Source organism: Orbicella faveolata, unplaced genomic scaffold, assembly GCF_042242905.1.
Source record: "Orbicella faveolata isolate gen_17 unplaced genomic scaffold, um_ofav_v1 contig_25, whole genome shotgun sequence".
In the NCBI taxonomy this organism is placed as follows: domain Eukaryota; kingdom Metazoa; phylum Cnidaria; class Anthozoa; order Scleractinia; family Merulinidae; genus Orbicella; species Orbicella faveolata.
The window spans coordinates 19446565-19467138 of record NW_028301553.1 but is presented as its reverse complement, the minus strand read 5'-3'; the positions used below and the strand labels follow the sequence as shown (position 1 = coordinate 19467138).

At 37.4% G+C, this 20574-nt stretch overlaps 2 protein-coding genes across 9 annotated transcripts in view; one reads left to right on the top strand and one right to left on the bottom strand.

Annotated features, from left to right (window-relative positions):
- LOC110066520 (putative serine protease K12H4.7) overlaps positions 1-20574 on the top strand; it is a 149629-nt gene that overhangs the window by 29229 nt on the left and 99826 nt on the right. For all 8 annotated transcript variants that reach the window (XM_089293418.1, XM_089293419.1, XM_089293417.1 and 5 more), the window contains exons 3-5: positions 8882-9065; positions 11169-11283; positions 11495-11696. In XM_089293418.1, coding sequence (XP_089149544.1) covers positions 8882-9065; positions 11169-11283; positions 11495-11696 — 501 coding nt within the window. The remainder of the gene's footprint in view (positions 1-8881; positions 9066-11168; positions 11284-11494; positions 11697-20574) is intronic.
- On the bottom strand, positions 15917-16740 carry LOC149109285 (uncharacterized). The gene has a single exon (XM_089293708.1). It carries the CDS (start codon positions 16697-16699, stop codon positions 15917-15919), a length of 783 nt encoding a protein of 260 aa, XP_089149834.1. The 5' UTR covers positions 16700-16740.

Sequence of the window (20574 nt, the reverse complement as noted above, 5' to 3'; positions counted from 1 at the left end):
GTTAAAAGTAGGTTGGATAAATTTAATTAGATTTTGTAAATGAATAAGACACGAATTGCTCAAATTGCTGTCAACATATGTTTTGATGTTGGTTTTTAAGATTTGATAGTTTTTATTGGTCTAGGTTGTTTGATTTTGTAACGTGAAGCTTTGAGATTCATCTTAAATTTTGGGCTCCAAAAGCGGCCTTTTGACGGAATTTAGTTATTATCGATTTTCCCATAAATAAATCAATATTCAGCCAAACGAAGCATGTCATGATTTGTTTGACACTAAGGCCTACCCAACTTGAGAATATGAGCAGAATTTGTTTTTTGGCTGTTGCCGCGACATGTTTCACCATTGGGAACATTTGCTCTTAAATAGGAACTTTTTTAAAAAATAACTTGTAAATCCGATCGAGCAAATTTTATTGCATCATATCCAGGATATATCATGTTCCAACTTTATCATTCTGGTGGAATTTCTGTAAATCGTGTTTGTTATGGTTTCCTTTAATTTATTAACTTAGCTTCCTTTTATTTACTATTCTTGTACTCATTTTCTATTTGCTTGGCATTTTATTCATAGTCAAACTTGTATTCATGCAAACATAAATAAAATTGTATGATGTTTGAAGTACAGAGCCAGCTTGATTTCAACTCGATCAGTATTATGGTCTATGGTATAACAGTGATAAGGGCCTCCTACATCTATTCAGTCACTCTTTGGGCTCATCATGCAGTTTTTCCTTATTAACATCTGCTTAACTGAAGAGCCACTTCCTTCCTTTGGGCCATTTGCTTTCCTAATACAATTCAAGAAACTTATCAAAACACAAAGTTAATTCATGCAGCTGATTCAAAGTGTGTGAAAGCATGTGCAAGTAAGTCACGATTGGTTTTGTTTTTAGTTCTGACTGGATGACAAAGTAGCATGAATTTTTGAAACTGTCCGACAGCATATGTACATGTAGTTTGAAAAACATGAAAGTATGTGTTAGTAAACTGAAAACCAACAGATAGATATTGCTTGCTGTGCCATACATGTATATATTTATACAAGCTTCTGAAAATACCAATGAAAGCAGTTTTGTAACTGGTGTTAATAAAATTACATTTTCCTCCAGCGAGCCATTCTTCCAGAGTACTGTAAATGATGATTTAAAAACAAGGCCCCTGTTGTCAAACCCTTTACCTTTGCCTTGTACATAATTATTAGTTATGGCAATAGCAGGGATTCCCAGAGTTGTCAACTTGTTAACCTAGTGTCTTTTTTGTGAGCATTATAAACAGGTTTACAAGCAGAGAGATATCAGCAACAACAATATTTCCTGTCAGGGACTCAGAATTTTTCTTTGTCCCATGCTCGTGTCATGTTGATTAATGCATCTTCACATTTCATTACCGAGCTTAAAAATTCACCATCTTTACTAACTTATCACTACTCACGATGACTTCGATAGTGTTGATCCTAGCAGTATGCGGGACACCTGTCATATTTGAACTCAGTTAAATGACCTTGCTCTCCATGAGTTCTTGTAGCTCAGTGGATAGAGCGCCCGCCTGGTGTTTGGGAGGTCATGGGTTCGATTCCTGTCGGGGACTCAGAATTTTTCTTTGTCCCACGGTCGTGTCATGTTGATTAATTCACCTTCACAACAATATCAGTAGTTTCGAAAACGAAGACCTCAAAAATGAAGACACAAATACCCCCAATGAAAATGAAGACCCACCCCAAAAATGAAGACCCACTACAAAAACAAAGACCCACTAGGAAAACAGGAAGACCTACTGCAAAAATGAAGACCCACCACAAAAATTACTTATGGAGAAGATAACAAAGGATGTAGTATGAAATATCAGGGTCTCTTTAAAAGGAGGACAAGATGGCAGATGGAAAAATGTGGATGACAAAATGCAGATGGAAAACTGCAGCTGGAAAAATGCGGATGGAAAATTGAGAATGGAAAATTGCAAGTGATAATGTGCAGATGATAAAATCCTGATGAAGGCAAATTAACCATGATGTTCTTTTAGCGGCAGTTGATTTTTGATATTTTAGGTAGGGAGAAGTTGAATATCCATCAACAGAATTCAATCATCACATTGAGATAATACCATTGTTGCCTCTGATGGCTGGTGGTGAAAATATTTGTGAGATTAATGCTCTTTTTGGTGCACTAAAAAGCCAAAGAGAATAAACTGTTATCAACAGAAAGATTTCTGGTATGGGTTACGATTAAAACCTTTATTTTTTATGGACTCAATCCAAAAAGACTGCATCCCAAGATATCATGGTCAGTTGGGAATTGATATCTCTCTCTATCAATAAAGCAAGACCAAGACAATGCATATAAACAGCACAAATGAACACCCACTCAAGCTAGACAATGAGGACATGGTGAATGGTGCCTCCTTTACCTACCTAGGGAGCGTGATAACTGTTGATGGAGGAACAGAATGAGATGTGTTGGTGAGGTTGGCAAAGCCAGAATGGCATTCGTTCTGTTCAGTCCTTTGCGGAGATCTAAAGAGATATCCTTGAGGACCAAACTTGGGATCTTTAATACAAATGTAAAATCAGTCTTGATGTACGGAGCTGAAACTTGGATAGTGATGAAAAAAATTTCAGACAAAATCCAAGCCTTCACAAATTGCTGCCTGGGCAACATTCTTGGAGTAAGATTGCTGAACACCATCAGCAGCGAAGACTGACTAGCAAAAACCCAGGAGCAGAAGATGAAGACCCAAATCAGAAGAAAGAAGTGGAATTGGATCGGCCACATGTTAAGAAAACCACACAACAGTATAACTAAACAGGCACTCATCTGGAACCCTCAAGGCAAAAGAAGCCATAGTAGGCTGAAAAACAATTGGAGAAGATCAACTGAACAGGAACTGTGGCAAATGGGCCTGCGATGGACCCAAATTGAATGACAAGCTCAGGACAGAGAGCAGCGGAAGAAAACTGTGGATTACCTATACTCCACTTAGGAGCCAAGGGACTATATGATACAAGTCTGCTAATAAAAAAAAAAGTCCCTTACATTACTAACAAGACTTGTTATACAATGCAATTACTGACACGCTACTTATACTGCTTACAATACAATACAATTACAGATGCTACAACTCGCATAACTTACTTTATAATGCAATATGACTTCTTATTCTACTTACAATACTAATACTTACACTACTTGCAATATTTTATGATTACTGATGCTACTTACAGATAATTATAAATAACTTTGTGTTCAGTTCCAATAGGATATGTCTAAATATTCGTATAAATTTTATATGAAATGAATTATTAAAATATTCATATTATAACAATGAGCAATGAAATAAAAAAAGATACATTCATATTAAAACAGAAAACAACAAAATAAGATAAACGTAAATAATTATATTGAGGTGAGTACCCATTTCTTTTCAAAGAAGTCTTTCTTGTGGATATTTTTTTCAGTTTCATATTTAATCTTGTTTTGGTTGCAGTTCCTGAATTTTTGAAGTGTTTCGCTTCTTCTGTAGTCCTACAAAAATAATTTTCCAATTACTATAAAAATATAGTTTAGTAAATTTGATAAAGGGCATTGTTTTGATAAAACTCCAAATAAAACGTTTTGTGCAGAAAAATAGATTGGCTGATTCGATAGGCGGTACCAGAACGATTGGAAATCAGCCCAGAACTTCCTGGAGTGAGGACATACATAGAAAGGGTGATATAAATTCTCAGGTTCATCATTTCAAAAAGTACACTCATCATTAATTCTAAATCCAATTTTGCATAATTTTGTGTTAGTGTAAGGAATAGAATTTATTACAAAAATCTGCATCAGGGCAAAACCTTTAAAAGATAACGTTCTTTACCTCTAATATCTGAAGGTCTTATCCTGTCTATTTGACGAGACGAGATGCCGATGGTGCGTTTACTATGGTTAAGCCCAGTACTCTGTAGATGGGTTTCAAAAGAGTTCAGAATTCGATAAATCAGCCGAGGAATCACAGTCTTTGGCATACACTAACTTGTCATCAAGGCTTTGCTTTTCGCATTAAATGAAATTTCGATTGAAATGAGTCTTAGCTGCCCAACAACTTGGTGATTTCTAGGACATGAACAATTGTTTTCAGTGCAAAATGCACTATTTCGTCCATGGCTATTGTTTATTTACCTGAACTTCACAGACCAAACCCTTTATGCTTGCACAAAATGTTTCAGTTCCTGAATGCAAGTCTCAATTAAGTAGCACTGTTCACAGAGTAATACTGTCTTCTTCTTGAAACGTTTCTTGGACTTGATACTGAGATACTCATTCGAAGCAGTTTTCTTTGTCAAAACAAAAGGAATTACGGATGGCTAGTCATGAATGAGAACACTGCTGAGTTTTGAAATTTGTTTTTGCTGAAGGTAAATGCAACAAGATATTTTTATTTGTTAGCTGCAAATGGTAACTTGACACTTGTTTTTCACAAACGAGTGGTTGCAATTAAAACTGATGAATTAGTGACTCTTGTTCACATGGTCAGGATAAACAAACAAGAAGTCAATTTCACGGCACGTCCAGAAACTTTACCTTACTATAAATGTTTGGACATCTCTTTTTGTTAGTGTCTGAAGTGGCATTTTAATATCTTGCACTAATGGCAATTCTTTTAGATGGGAATTTTTAAAAGAAATTTGTGGCAGGTGAACTCTTTATAATTATATTCCTGAGGACGTCGTGGCAGCACATTAAACCACAATTAATTAGATTAGACTTTGAGGTGACACAGTGATTCTTTTGCTTTGAAACAGATTCCTTGCATGGTTCAAAGAGGTAAACTTACGTCTCTCATAAAGTAACAAAACGTTTTCTGTAACTGACTTTTTGTCACCAAAAAGGCTCTTGGGCATTTGGAAGGGTAATGTGGCAAGGAAACTTCCCAAACTGCAGATTTCATGGCGTCTTGTGTCTGGATGTTTCAAGTCTCAAGTTAGGTAACATTGGTCACTTTCAATATTGTGTGGTTCCAGAAAATATCCATACCTTCACCATGGAGGGAATTGGAAATTCTGGAGGGGTGGAGGGTCAAAGACTAAGGAAATTCCAGAGGGGATGGGGGTTGGACAGTCAATTTAGTTTCTAGATGTCCTTCAATTCAATATGGATTCAATAAGCTGTTGCTCTCTCTTTCAAAATTTTGAAAGAGAGAGCAACAAATCCATAAGAAAATCACACAGAACTCGAAAGAACCACCACTAGAGTTCAGGTAAGGAATTTTTATCAAAATTCAACAGTAATTTTTCAAAATTTTCGGCTCTATTTCTGTCCCCATACAAACCCTTGTAAATATGCAAACCATGCAAATTACAGTACAGAGGTCAACAAAAAATCGAGCCTCTCATATGTCAAGCTTGGGTTACCTGTGGTGGCAGTCGATGTCTTCTCAATTAAATGGATTTTGAAGTCAATATTAATTTGAAGTGGTTTTGTGGAATATCAAACTGAAAAAACTTTGATCATTGCTGGCAACAGAGTAAGACCATGCTATTGCGTGATGATGTTGTAGTAAAATTGGTTCTTGTTATAAAATGAGTCAGAAAAGTTATCAACTGAGAATCAACACCAATCTGCTGTTTACCGTTAGCTACTATTACAGACTCCATGATGTTTAGCTGTCCGGCTGGGAACAGTTCCATGTACATCTACATCTACATTTACTTAGTTGGTAAAATCATTAAGACATCACACCAACTAAGTAGTTCTATTAAACAAAGCCACTGATGGACTGTTAAAACCAGACCTACAACCTTGGTTACAAGGGTTGGAAAAATTCATGTTATATGCATTTTGCACCTCCCCACCCCTGTGCAGTGTTGACAAAAACACTTTCATCTAACACAAGTTTTCATTTTGCCATTTTCCAACATTGAAAGGGGGGATTGAATTGGAGATGCTGGCACTTATTCTGTAGGTATTACGGTTATGAGTTTATGTTTTTGACATTTTCCAACACAGTTTGTCCATGGTTGTAGATAAATGTAATGTAAGCTTGATATCACAGTTCCTAAAGTCAAACAAATTCTTTTTTTTTTTTCGCTGTACATCACAACATCAAATTTGACAGCAAATAGCAGGCTTCAGTAATGCAGAAAAATGTAAAGATGACAATGAGTGGATTAAAAACAAACCTCTAATGCGTATTTTCTGCAAATAAGCAAACAGTTATAAATTGCAAAAATTAATTGTTAAATGCTTGTTAGTTCTATGGCGAAATCTTGCTCTATATAATTATACCACGCATCAGATCAGGGCATCAGGCCAGACTGAATTGCATTGGTAATGCTACTGGAAGTGTAACGCTTGCATTCTGTTCACTATACAAACTTTAAGTGAAAGGTGAGTCACCTGGAACTTGTTCTCACTGACTGCTTTTCAATTCCTCTGATATCAGTACCATTTCAATCCACGAAATTAAGCAACAAACAACAGATTTAAGCTTAAAATTGGCTTAGAGAGCGGCGTAATTGTTCCTGAAATGGAAGACGTGGAATTCTAAACTGTTTGACAATCTGTTTTAGGAAACCCTTTTGATAAAGGGGTGTAAATACTGAAGTCCCAAAAAACTAAAGGCAACCCTTTCATCACCCATAAATGTAATAGAAAACCATGAATGTAATGCCAGCCATAAGTGTGATAAAACTGATAATTTGACCATAAATGTAATACTGACCATAAATGTAATAACTTTTCCACAAATGTAATAAATCCACTAATGATAAATGTAATAACATTCCAAGGGACCACAAACCCTAACATACATGTAAGTAAAATCAAGGGATCACAATGAGCTGATATAATGCCCACTTTCATCATATTATGGCACTTTCTGAGAGTGTGCAAACAGGTATAAATCACAAAAATTAATTGGCAATAAAGGTTGAATTGCACCAAATCAAATTTTATTTGCAAAGTTACCAGTAAAAATGTATCCTGACTACTTGATCTAGCATTTTGCTTGCATAACACTTGGCAGTGGATTTCTTTGCACTAAATAAGTGACACATGAAAAGCTAAGCAAAGGGTCTTTGATACAATACATGTAGGTCTCCGTTTTCATAGTGGGTCTTTGTTTTCATAGTGGGTCCTCCGTTTTCACGGTGGGTCTTCGTTTTTGTGGTGGGTCCTTCGTTTTCTTGATGGGTTTTTGTTTTCGTGGTGAGTCTCCATTTTTGTAGTGGGTCCTTCATTATCATAGTGGGTCCTTCATTTTCGTAGTGGGTCCTTCGTTTTCATGGTGGGTCTTTGTTTTCCTGGTGAGTCTTTGTTTTTGTTTTGAATTGCCTGTTTAGCGGGTTAAATGAATGGAAACAGAAGTCACAGTTAACTAGAGAATGTTGGTCTATAAACAAACACCTACTGTAGAAAGAATGTTCAGCTATTTAATCAGCTTAGTGAATAACAGTTTATTTATCTTACATGGATGTAAATGATTATGTTGCTTGGGTCCTCTGTGGTATGAGTTCATTGACAGTAAATTAAAAATAACAAAGAGAACTTAGCATTGATGCAGAGCCTGAATAATGAAATTAATTTTTGCAAACCAAAGCGAATTTTCCTTTGGGCGAGTGAGAAGATTTTCATGAATACAAATCGAATGGGAGCTTTAAAATTGCTTACAGGCCAAAATTCAAGCTTGTTCTTTTGGTTACATTTTGAATTCATGCTGAGTTAACGTCAAAACATGACATAACAGTCATACTGAACAAAAATCTTGTGCAACAAATCACATTTATTTTACATGTATATATTTTGAGTAATGTATTATAATATAGTAGTATACATGACCCTACAAGCTTTGTCACTTTGATACTTACTGTATCATGTTGAAATAAAGGTGTTATGTTTATATGTTTATGTTATGATTGACAAGTTAAATTTTAAATCAAGTGTAACACACTTAGGGGGAATGTCATGCATGTTTGAATCCTACCTACCAGCCCCTTAATGGGAACAGAAAGCATTTAAACTTAGTTGAGTGATTCAAATGGGAAAACCTAAGTAATAGATAGTCACTAAATCCATTTGAAATGGTTCTTCACAATCAAGTCAATAAAGAAACAACTGTTCTCTGATGTTACGAGCAAACTTTCTTGGTTTGCTCGAATATTTGTGGGGAGGAATGCAACTCGTGCGAGTGTTGGGTCTTGAGTGTGCAAGCTTGATATGCGAAGCCGCAAGCCACCCGCACTACCCACAGCTTGTGGCTTCACTGCCCACCACTTGCATGTCACACTTGCAGTCACATGATGTAGTATTTTCACAACAAGTGAATAAGGAAAACAGTGATATGTAGTCCATATCATGTGCAACAGTAGTCACAAGCCGTCTGGCATGTTTGTAATTCAGTACACTGACGTTTCAACTACGTTTTGCACTAATATTTTGATGAACCTCCATTAAGTGGCCAACCCCTATTAAGTGCATGGCAACCTCCCAATTCCCTGAGGGTGGTCGCTTAATAGGGGTTTGACTGTTTTTATTTATCATATGACTGAGAAAATTATGAACACACACATGTTTATGTGCTCTAGAGTGCAAATTAAGAGTTAACAATAAATTGGCCTGCTCTCAGCCAATTGATCACAATGAAGTAATTTTCTTACTCATATGCTGTAATAAGTGGGGGAACAAAGAGTGTCTCTGTACAAGGCAAACCCAAAACCCCCTGGAAAATTTTGTAAGTACGTGGTTCATAACCATGATTTCATGGTGTATGATTGTGCGTTTGGTTAATGTTCAATTCTTTGTAGACTTTTCTCACCGTGTTTTCTGTTTGCTGTGGTTTCATTTTCCATGACTAACGGACATAAATATCATGATGGTATATTTGTGTTTTGTATATATTATTTTTAGGTTCTGTTGCTTCAAGTGCACCGGTTTTTGCAAAGGTTAACTTTGCAGAATATATGGATGTTGTAACTGCATCGCTTGCGACAACAGGGCAGGAGTGTGGCAAAAATATTGCTAATGCTACAGACACATTACATTCATTGCTTTCTTCTGAGGAAGGTGCAAAGGAGCTTTCAGAACTGTTTGTGTGAGTATTATTTATATATCTTGCATTGTGTGGGAAATGAATATCTGTTGTGTTGTTTATTCGAGCAAAAGCGCTCTTTTGTTGTCAATTGCAACCAACATGTTGACAGAGCCAAAGGAGCATCTAGTGCACTAGAGTTCTGACGAAAATCACATCTTTCCTATGTAAGCCACTTTAAAACATAGACAAGAAATCTGTATGGAAAGAAAAATGCTGTTTACTTTTTTGGAATATCTCTTTGTTCCAGGGATATTCAAGTTTTTAAAATATGCAAATTAGCTAAGTGATGACATCAAACTCAATTGGATTTTGATCAAATATGATGAACAAATATATCACAGCCAATCTGAATCAGAAATGTTTGAATCTTGGCAGCAGGATTCTACTAGAGGTGCCCCACAATATGAACAAACATTTTTGTTGCCATGGCAACATACTGATTCCAGACCTCCCTGATATTAAAAGCTTTTCTGGCTACTTGTAGGGCTCCATATTGATATTTGCCAATGGTACATATACCTGATCTGCATGATCTAGCAAGCATACAAATATATTAGGTCCAGTTCATTGTCTTGTGTAATGTTTTTGGAGCTGAAAATCAGTGAAATATTAAAATCAGGTTGAAGGGGACTGGAAAAGACTGGGTTGCCATGGGAACTAAAATTTTGTAGCTGCAGGTGTGTTGCATGAAGAACTAATGGCCTACCAAGTTTCGATGGTTTCTGCTGCAAATTGACAGAGGTAGCTCTATTTATATATGTAATGTAATATTTGATTGAGTGTATGACGTCATCAATCCTCTCATTTGCATATTTTACACAGTTTTAAACTTCAATATCTCTGGAACCAATGCAGATATTTGCAAACGGTAAACAGCTTTTTTAATCTTTCGTGGAATTCTATGGGATTAAACTGAAAACTCAAGGGGTAAAACTTTGATCATAGTGCCACTTTAAACCAAACAAATATTTATAACATTGTGTTTAGATACCCCGCAGCAGGGAAGTGTTTTAAAAAAAGTAAATACCCGGCATTCTGACACTGTTATAGAAATTCCATGGAATGACTCATTAATTCATCTTAGAACAGTAGGTCTTTGTTTAGCAATGTCACTGATTTCAAGTATTATTTTAGCTTTGCTGTTGAGGAAATTTTCCAGTTGGGCATGCTATAAGATCTCAATGTTTTGACACTTAGAAAATTTTTGTGCTCTGACTCTGGAGTCAACTCTTATTGAATAATTCTTCCAAAATTACAATTGAGACCCTCTGGGAGTGCTCTATATTTGCTCAGAAATGCCAAGCAATTCTAAATAATGTTTTGGTTTTGTAGTGGACGAATTCTCTTAGCTTTGGCACACTATACAAATCTTGACTTATGGTCTCATTCAAAAAAATAGACACCCGGAAGTCAAGAATTCATAAAAACTCAATTTCCAAGAAAATTATTGTTATTATTTGAAACCTCCCAAGAGTATTTTAGTATTTTGATCTGCGGTCAGAAACACCAAAATTTCCATTTGAACCTGTAGTGCTTGAATTAGCGGTTGTCCAGTTGTCTGAGCCGACTAAAAACTGGTCTGAACAATCAAACCAGTTACTTCCAACAGGTTTTTGAGTTGAAAAAGGAGAGGAGTGTATTAATTATTGAAAAAGGTATTTCCTCAGGAAAAATCTTGAGGTTATTATTTTGGTGTCACGAGTTGTCACACAGCCTTGATGCACACAAATGTTGGATAATGGTGCATTTCGTGTGTGTTTTTTGGATACATGTTCCAAAACAGTTCGAACAGTCGGTTTCCTTTCAAATGTGTTGCAAGAGGCAATTTAAAAACAGATAGTTTAACTCAAGAACTATCAACTAACAACAGTCATAATTATTGTCCAACATTATGTTAATTCATATAACAAAGCAGACTTTCATCGTAATTCATTTGTATGATTAGTCTATTCTTTGTCAATGTCTTGAGTGTCACTGTCACACTGGGGGCATTTATTGGAATAGTTGAGCACTTATTTAAAAAATGGCAGTCAGTGGGGAGTAATTATGAAAAAGTTGGTGCTTATTGGATGGTAGACTAAATTGAATCTACTTTGCTTGCAGTCTCTGTAAACCACTTGATAAAGACAGCTTTAATGACGTGGCCACATTTGCAAGTGATTTATCTGGCAATTTTGCTGGTGTTGTTCAATACAACAAGGACAACAGAGCATTCGAGGTAAAGTGAATGACACTTGGCTTACAATCTTTGCAACATCTCTGTGAGCAATTAACCCTGAAAATGGTGAATATAGTCTCTCTCCAGTGACATTTGTCACCGATACTGGTACCATGTTGCCTTACATAAACGTAGATTAAAATAATTAACTCTAATAGACTGGTTTACAGTGTTTCATTTAAAATTTAATAGTAGTGTGTTTATCTCAAAGGGTGCAGTGGGTACAAACATAACCATTGACACTCTATGTGATATTATGAACGACAATGACATTGGAGATCCATTAGCACGTTATGCGAAAGTCAACTCATTAATTCTTCAAACATATGGAGCCAACTGCCTTGATTCAAGCTACAACAACTTGATAGCAAGTTTACGGAACACGTCATGGAGCAGCAGTGCATCTGAGGGAGGTAAACATCACTTACAGTGTCTGTTTTTCTCTTTTCCTCTCCTTTCCAAGTGTGGTAAAATGTACAAATTTGTAATGTTTGAATTGTACAAGTAAATAGTATTATTGTTGTTGCCTTTTCATTAAGTATCTAACTGGATTAAAGTCAGTTATAACTTTCACATTTTTCTTTTGTTTCATATAAATGTCAAAAAGAAAATTATAACATAGCCAGTAAATATGTACAATCTAGGAAATTCCATATATTTGTAGATTCTTTGTTGACTGTACAAACATGGATGTAAATCACTTACAGTGGAATGATGCTATTGGCATATTATTGCATCGTTAACTTTCCTCATGAAAAACATAAACACACAACCTTTGTGTTCTTTGTGGAAAATATTCAGACTTACTTGAACAACAACAGATCATCCAAACATCATAATTATTTCTGGTTCTAATTGAAGAGGTCGGTGCAAAACCATGCTAAGTGACGGTTTGGGTGATAAAAAATTTTTTCCTCCACAGTGTCTTAATTTTTGCATGTGGTCTACCAGAAAAACATGTATTTTTGTTGCTGGTTTTTGCTTCATTTTTGAGATAATAAAGTATTAAAAAAATCTTGGCTTTTCGTAGCTGTGTCTTTAGGAGTTTATTTGTTGAACAGGAAACAAACAGACTATCTCAAATGAAGGGCCTCATTCTTGGTAAATTGACAGCAAATTATATTTTAAACACTGACCGAGGACTTTTTTCACTCGTTTGCACATTGTTGAAAGAAAATCTACCTGGGTTAAGATAGCTTTTTATGAAGCAACGAAGGTGGTGTCTTATGTCAATAGGATGCGTAAATGTAGCTTCTGTTTAGTGTTCAAAGTCAAAATCAAATCCCTCAGTATCTTAGCTCTCTTCCTTGTAAGTCAAGAAAATAGCATACAAAGCAGGAATCTGAGAAACGTTTACATTGGTCATTGTGACATGGAACACACATGTGAAATTGATTGGGCGTCAAAGGGAATCGGCAGGTATATTTTGCAGGTTGCAGTTTGCAGGTTGAAATTTAATTCTAACTGGAAAACCGCCGGCACTATAAATAATTAGTAACCTATATACTCATCAGGGGTTCTTACATAAGTAGTTTGCCTCTTTCATGTAGTGAAAACACAATCGATCCGCTATAAGTACCGGTACTTACCGATCAACAAGCTGAGACCAGTGAAATCTCTTCAAAGCCATCTGGATGGCTGCTCCACAGATGTTTCCATCAATTCCAGATTTGGCTCGGGTCTTCCCTCAACAATAGAAGATTGCAACGTGGCCAAGTGGTTAGAGTGCCGGACTTGAAATCTGGAGGTCACAGGTTAAAGTCCCACTCTGACCACTTAGCTGGAGTTGTTTCTCGGTAGACCCTAGTTCAACTCGTTGGTCATGCTTGTAAATAGCCAACTGATCTGCCACCTGCCAGTTGGGATTTTTAACCATGTTATGTTCATTTGCATTATTTGTGTCACTATTTGGTTTCATTGGCCTTGAAAAGCCCCATTGGGGGAGTGGTCAATTAAGATATTTACAATCTTTTATTGCCATCACAAATGAAGCAAATAAATAAAGAAATGAAATAATATAAGATTTTAACTGACGGAATATACTAGCACAAGCTCAGTGTGCTTTCATTTTGTTACTCACAGGGAAGAAACCAAATTCAGCAGATATTTCAGATGATATTTCAGATGTTTCTTCAAAAACAGTAATTCATTGCAGGCTTAAAATCATAGGAATAATTATACTCTCCTCCCATTGCTTCGGCCGGTTTGGCACTTAGGTGGAAGCCACCTTACAGAGCGATTGTGAACCGGTCAGTGTAAAACGCAGGCTGCAGACTGCAGACTGCAGACCGGGGGTAAAATGCAGACTGAGGGTAAAATGCAGACTGTAGACTGCAGAACAGGGGTAAAATGCAGACTGAGGGTAGAGGCAGTCTGCAATGCAGACTGAGCCAGTCTGCGTTTTACACTGACCGGATTGTAAACAGTGTTATGTAACAGTCACGGTAAGTCTACCACCTGTATGTTTCTTTTAAGTGCCAGCGGTTTTTCAGTTATAATCAAATTTCAACCTGCAACCTGCAACCTGCAAAATATACCTGCCGAAAGGGAATACTGTCGAGCAGAAAAGAGATGTGATGCCTTAGAGCTCTGTCAACTTACAATATTATTGAAGTGTTCTTTTAAAGCACCTTGCATGCCTGCCTCACTTGTTGATAGGCATCACAAAACCTTGATAAACCCGTTAGTCATCACCTCGCCACCAACGAACTCACCACCAAGAAACCACGTTGCCACCAGTGAACTTTCCACCAAGTGAAGTCACCTCACCATCAAACAACAACAAAAAGATAAACTAGAGTAAAGTAGTTGAGCTGAATTAGCTGTTCGAAGAAAGTTTGTTTGCTTGTCTGTACGCAAATTACAATGTCAACATGTTGTAGGTGATGTGATATGAGAAGGGTTCCATTGTCAATGGAACATTAATTGAAGGCTAAAATGCATCGCTATTGCAATTCACGAGGGGAGTCCATGTAGGCCTGTCATAATCTTTTGTTTTCAACAATTTGTTAGCATGCTTCAATGTAATCAAGAAATGCACAAACAAATTTGACTGCCTTGTTAGTGAAATGCTGCATATTCAAGATCTTAAACCAGCACTGAATGTACACACTGATTCTCTTGGTGCTAAAGTATTCATGTAATTAACTTGGCACTCTTTTATGCAAATTTGCCTCAACTTAGCCTCTTCACAAACCACTTTTTATTATTAATTATGTAACCTTAATAATGAGGCAAGACACACCGAAACGTTGGTTTCTATCACCTATATTCCTTGTCTTAAAAATAGATCTGTTGGCAATATTGGATTTTGATGCAGCTATATAATTATGTACGCAATATATCAGGACTTTCCAAGAGACAATTGTGCAAGGAATATGTTGGAAGAAAAGTCAACAACGCGTCAGAGTTTAATTTGTGCCGAAATTTTGCTTTTGCGTGTACTCCCTCCCTCTTCGCCAGAGTAATAACTGCCTTGAGCCTGCAATCCAATTGAAACCTAGTACCTGGTCAGCAGTCAACTTTAAAAAAACAAGATAGCTTGGTGGGCTCTTGACCTGAGCTTGTGATGTAGTCATGCGATACTGGTCAGAGGATACCTTGCCTTGACAGCTGTCAGTTAATTGTAACATGTATGTCCAATATCAAAGATGTACCTATGATAATGGTGCTACTCTCTTATTTTTGTTTTGGCATACGGACATATGGACGTGCATACATACATGTATGGACAGTCACCTGACAACCAAAAATTTTGAGATCGATGGGTTATCAAATGATATACAAGGTACTGCGTTTTCCTCACGCAGGAGCTCCGCTACGATTGATGACTCTCAATAGTGGGAAACCATAGCTTTCTAGAATCCAACTATACTTTTTTGAGAACTGGCTGTGCTGTTATTGCTTCACTGTTTCGTTTGCATTTATGTAAGTGTTTCATAAGGCTTCAGCTAAATGATCAAATAACTTCATCCAACATCGTGTTTGACAAACAATGTTTTGGAACCCAATGTTTCATGAGTGGTTTTGAATATTTAGACAGGACTTAATAGAAGGAAAAAAAAGAATACAAAAGGAAACCACACTAAATTGTTATTGATCATGACTTTTTCAGATTTGGTGGCACCTCCATAGGGGGCTGGTGGCTCTTTAAGTTATCATGGTAGGTGGATTTGTACGAAAAATGCAAAAGATCTTTTTTTTTGTCGAGGAAAAGGTTGTTGTTATTCATCGTGGTAGATGCAATAATATAGTGTAATATCGTTTGTCTCATGATGTAGTCACTTGAGATGTAGATTGTGACGTTTCGACTGCTTACTGCTAGTCTTCTTCAGGCGATAAGGTCAACTGATTGCACGGTATCATTTATATTACAAAGGTCGGCTGTGATTGGTGCATTTCGATCCTCCTATTGTTCCATTGTTCCGGCGAGTAGCTGTTCCCTCAGTGGTCCGCTGTTGTACTGTTCTCCTGTTGTTGTGTTTCTTGATCATGGGCATCCATGCTTCAGGAATTTCAATTCCACTATCCCTGTTGATGTTATTAGGGTGAAGTCTTATGTGAATAGCTTCCTTGACCCTATGTGTGTACCAGTGAGGATCTCGATCAATAAACTTGACCTCATTCCAGATAGTCATATATCCCTGTCGTGTTCTTTGATCCTCTCCTGCATAGATCTCCCTGTTTCCCCGATGTAGACTTTGCCGCACTCACAGGGAATCCTGTAGACAACACCATCTTGTTTAGCCGGGTTGACGGTGTCCTTTGGTCGCAATAAGTGTGACCGAAGTGTCGTGTCGAACTTAAAGACGGTGCAAATGCCTTGTTGTTCTAGGCAGCGGCAGAGAGACCCCAAAACTCCTTGGACATAAGGTAAAACGGCGGTGGATTTAGATTCTGTGACAGGCTCTCTTCTTGTGGTTGTTCGTGCCTTGGTGATCTTCTGTACAAAAGAGGAGTGATATTGGTTAGAAACAAGTACAGATGACAGATGTTTCTTCTCTCCAGCGATTACTGATGGTTTGGTCACGAGACATTTAGCCCGGTCATACAGACACTTCACAATACCGCGCTTTACTGAACAAGGGTGGTGTGAATCATATGCTAGGTACTGATCAGTATGTGTTGGTTTCCTGTAGACACTGGTGGTAAGGCGGCCATCAGGTTCTCTATAAACTGACATGTCAAGAAAGGTGATCTCGCTGTTATTCTCGATCTCCATGGTGAAACGGATTGATGGATGTTGACCGTTCAGGTGTTGCAGAAAGACGTCAACTCTATCCCAATCCAGGATGGTGAAAGTATCATCTACGTAGTGTTTCCAGATCTTAGGCTTGCAAGGTGCAGACTCTATAGCTTGTTCTTCAAATATCTCCATGTAGAGATTAGCAATAACTGCGGATACAGGGCTCCCCATAGCTGTGCCATCTCGTTGTTCATAAATCGATCCGTTGTACTGGAAGTACGTAGATCTTAATACGACTTCCAAGAGGTCCGCGATTTGAACTGGTGTAAGTGTCGTGCGGTCAGTCAGGGCTGCGTTGTTCTCCATTTTTTGTAGCGCAGCTTGTACAGCTCTTGATAGGTACGTGGGTAAACAGTGACTCTACATCGAAAGACACCATGATCTTGTGGTCCTGGATCTCTTCACTGGCGATGGTGGAGGCAAAGTCAGTTGAGTTCTTCACTGTGTCGTCTGTACGACCGGGCTAAACGTCTCATGACCAAACCACCAGTAATCGCTGTAGAGAAGAAACATCTGTCATCTGTGCTTGTTTCTAACAGATATCCTTCCTCTTTTGTACAGAAGATCACCAAGGCATGAACAACCACAAGAAGAAGATCAAAGAACACGACAGGGATATATGACTCGCCCGTACCCAGACCTCTGCCGTTTCTGAACACACCCACGAGACCGGCCACTATCCTATCTGGAATGAGGTCAAGTTTATTGATTGAGATCCTCACTGGTACACACGTAAGGCCAAGGAAGCTATTCACATAAGACTTCACCCTAATAACATCAACAGGGATAGTGGAATTGAAATTCCTGAAGCATGGATGCCCATGATCAAGAAACACAACAACAGGAGAACGGTACAACAGCGGACCACTGAGGGAACAGCTACTTGCTGGAACAATGGAGCAATAGGAGAATCGAAATGCACCAATCACAGTAACAACGTAAGTCCACCGACATCAGAGAATAGAATTCTAAATTACGGTTTCTCCAAAGAAAGCATCCACAAAGTGTACTCATTGCCTTTCTTAATACCAAAGATTCAAAATTAATTGCCTTCCAGTTTGAAATAATAGACCACATTTTACCTTCCAAATCCAGCCTTTTTCGAGCTGGCATTACTGAAAGCAACATTTGTTCCTTATGTGCCACTGGAAAACAAACAATAAACCACCTACTGTACCACTGTATTGTATCTAAGGCTTTCTGGGATAGATTCACCAACTGGTGGTACCAGAAATTTAAACAAGTGGTCATTTTGACTGAATCTAACGTCCTATATGGTTGGTATAATAACATCAAAAATAAACAGGCATTTAATGTCACTCTTCTTATTGAAAAATTCCATATCTTCTCGATAAGTTCATGTGATGGCAACTTATGTTTTGAAGGCTTAATTCTTCTCCGCCTCCAAGACAAGCTTGATATTTTAAAGCAAAGTTATACCGCCCAAAGAAAGCTGCTAAATTCTTGTACATCTGGGGAAAATTACAGATAAATTTCACTAGTCCACTTTGTCCGTTTCTTTTCACTCTCTCTTATTGTTACTCTTTTCTTTAAGCCAGCCATAGTCTTGTTTGTAGCTGTTGATTTTATTGGATAATAAAACAGAATGGTAATTGCGACCATAATATAAATAGTGCAAGTAAAGTATATAAGTGGCGCAGGCTTATATTTGTAGCACATCTCTTTGTAAGTAATGTAAATAGTGTAGTATTGTTGTGTAAGCATTGTAAGTAGTGTAAGTTCTGTAAACTATTTGAGAAGGTTTAAATAATAATAATTAAAAAAAAAGTTCTTGCCCAAGAAAAAAATGTGGCCCATTTGCCAAGCGTTGCCTTTGTCAAAGGTTGGAAAGTGAGAACTGATTTTAGAGTGATAAAATATGTCTTGCATCAACTGCCACTTTCTCCTGTACGTGAGGCGAAAAGACCCTTCTTAGCATGCATTGCGATGACGCTCAGTGGACATTTTGTTGGTTTGATGGCCAGGTAATCTGCAATATAAGTAAGAGGAAGTGGGTTTTTGGAGGTTATTGACACAGGGAGCCCCACAGGTAATGGCTAACAAGTAGCAATCGATTATAACAGGAATTTTATTTCAAATCTGCAGGATTTGTAGTGTTTTGAACTTCTGGGATCAGGAGACAGAACCCTAACCTTGAAAGCCTTGTGAAATCAACATTTCACTCTGCCATAAGTCAAATGAGCATCTCTGTGATAGCGCAGTCTTGTGAAAGCAACATTTAAGGTTACTGTAGACCTTCAGGGGTGCCTTCCGGAAAATGCTTTCTTTAGGCACTGCTTTAAAGAAAACACAGCAAACTATATATCATGGTAAAGCTAATAAACTGTAGAATCCAAACATGACGATATATTGTGCTATTTTCCTTTTGATAGGCATGTGCAAGCCTAAAAATGTAAAAATGACCGTACTTGCTAAACTGAATTACCAGCCTTTGTGTGAACGCGGACATCCAAACTGACTGGACATTATCCATCAGGGGATGATGGGCTAACAAAGGGTGTGAGGCTTTTTCGATATTTCTATTGGTTGCTTACAAAATCTCTTTCAAAGTTGGACAATAGAAAATTTTCTGACTGCTGTTACTCAATGGGACGTCACAGGAAAAATATTTTGATTTTCGCAAAAGCCTCACACCCTTTGGTGCACTAATATCTGATGAACATTTTGACCAAGTTTCATTGAAATCCGATAAATCTTCATACCCTATTAATTCATTTGAATAGAGGTAATTCATGCAGAAATAAACCTTGAGTTTTTGGCCTCGAAAGAAATTCACAGTTTTCACACCTCGCTGAAGCAATTGTCAATGTGACCATGCCGCCAACCAATGAAATGCAGCTTTAAACTTCCCAGCAGGCTACAGTAATGCTTCCCGGGAATGAATGTGCAATGTTTACATTTACAGTATATCTTTATATCTTACATCGTCTGCTGTGAAACATTCAGCATCTAAACCGAATCAGCAGATAACTGGGTAAAGAAGGAAAACGGAAAAAAGAGGAATGCTAGCGGAATAACCTTGAACAGACCTACTTGGCGAGATGAGTCGAGTGCTGATATTTAAACATTCCAAAAAAAACTAAGCATGCAATTCATTGGCCTGTTTGTTTTAGTAGAATATGGAAAAACACTCTATAAAGCAGGGCAAAGGAGCATTTTTGAGAAGCTCCCTTATCAGATATCAGCGATTGAATTGGTCGGTAATTCCGCGGCAATCAACTTTTGTGCTACAAGAAGCTAGAGCAGGACATCGACGAAACATTCGCTTGCAATTTGTGCTTGCATTCAAATGTGGGAATGCGAAGCACCTAGTCTACATGTATCACTTAAGAGACAAAAACAATCAACAAAAGTGAAGATTTCTCTGCGAGAAATTGCAAGACGTAATGGATAAACAAAAGAAGCGAAATACGACTCCGCGGATGAGATCAGTTGTCACATTTTAATTGGCTTATCACAGTTCGTGGTTGATTGACTCGTTTTACATGTAAGAATTAACGTTTTTGTGGATAACTCGTTCAAGTTTTAAGTTTTTGATATAATTTTTTTTGGAAAATTCAGATAAAGTAAAAGTCTTTTTGGACAAAATAGGCACTTGGAGGTCTACAGTAACCTTAACTGTTTCTCAGGAGAAAAGAGCATCTTTGAGGTCACCTGCTGATGTGAAATCAACATATTATGTGTTTTTCTTTTTTTTGACAGTGAAATCAACATCTCTCTGCACTTTCACGTTGACGTGAAATCAACATTTAACTGTGCTCTTTGAGTGAAATGAGCATCCCTTGTCAGGCATTCTCGTGATATCAACATTTAACTGTTTCTTGAGTGAAAAAGCATCTTTGAGGTCACCTGTTGACGTGAAATCAACACGCTAGTGCTTGTTTAAGTGAAATCAACATTTCTAAACTTCGCATTGATGTGAAATCAACATTTAACTGTTTACTTTGAATGAAATCAACATCTCTGTGGTCACGTATTCTCGCAAAATCAACATTTTAGTTTTTGAAGTGAGTCAACATCTTTGA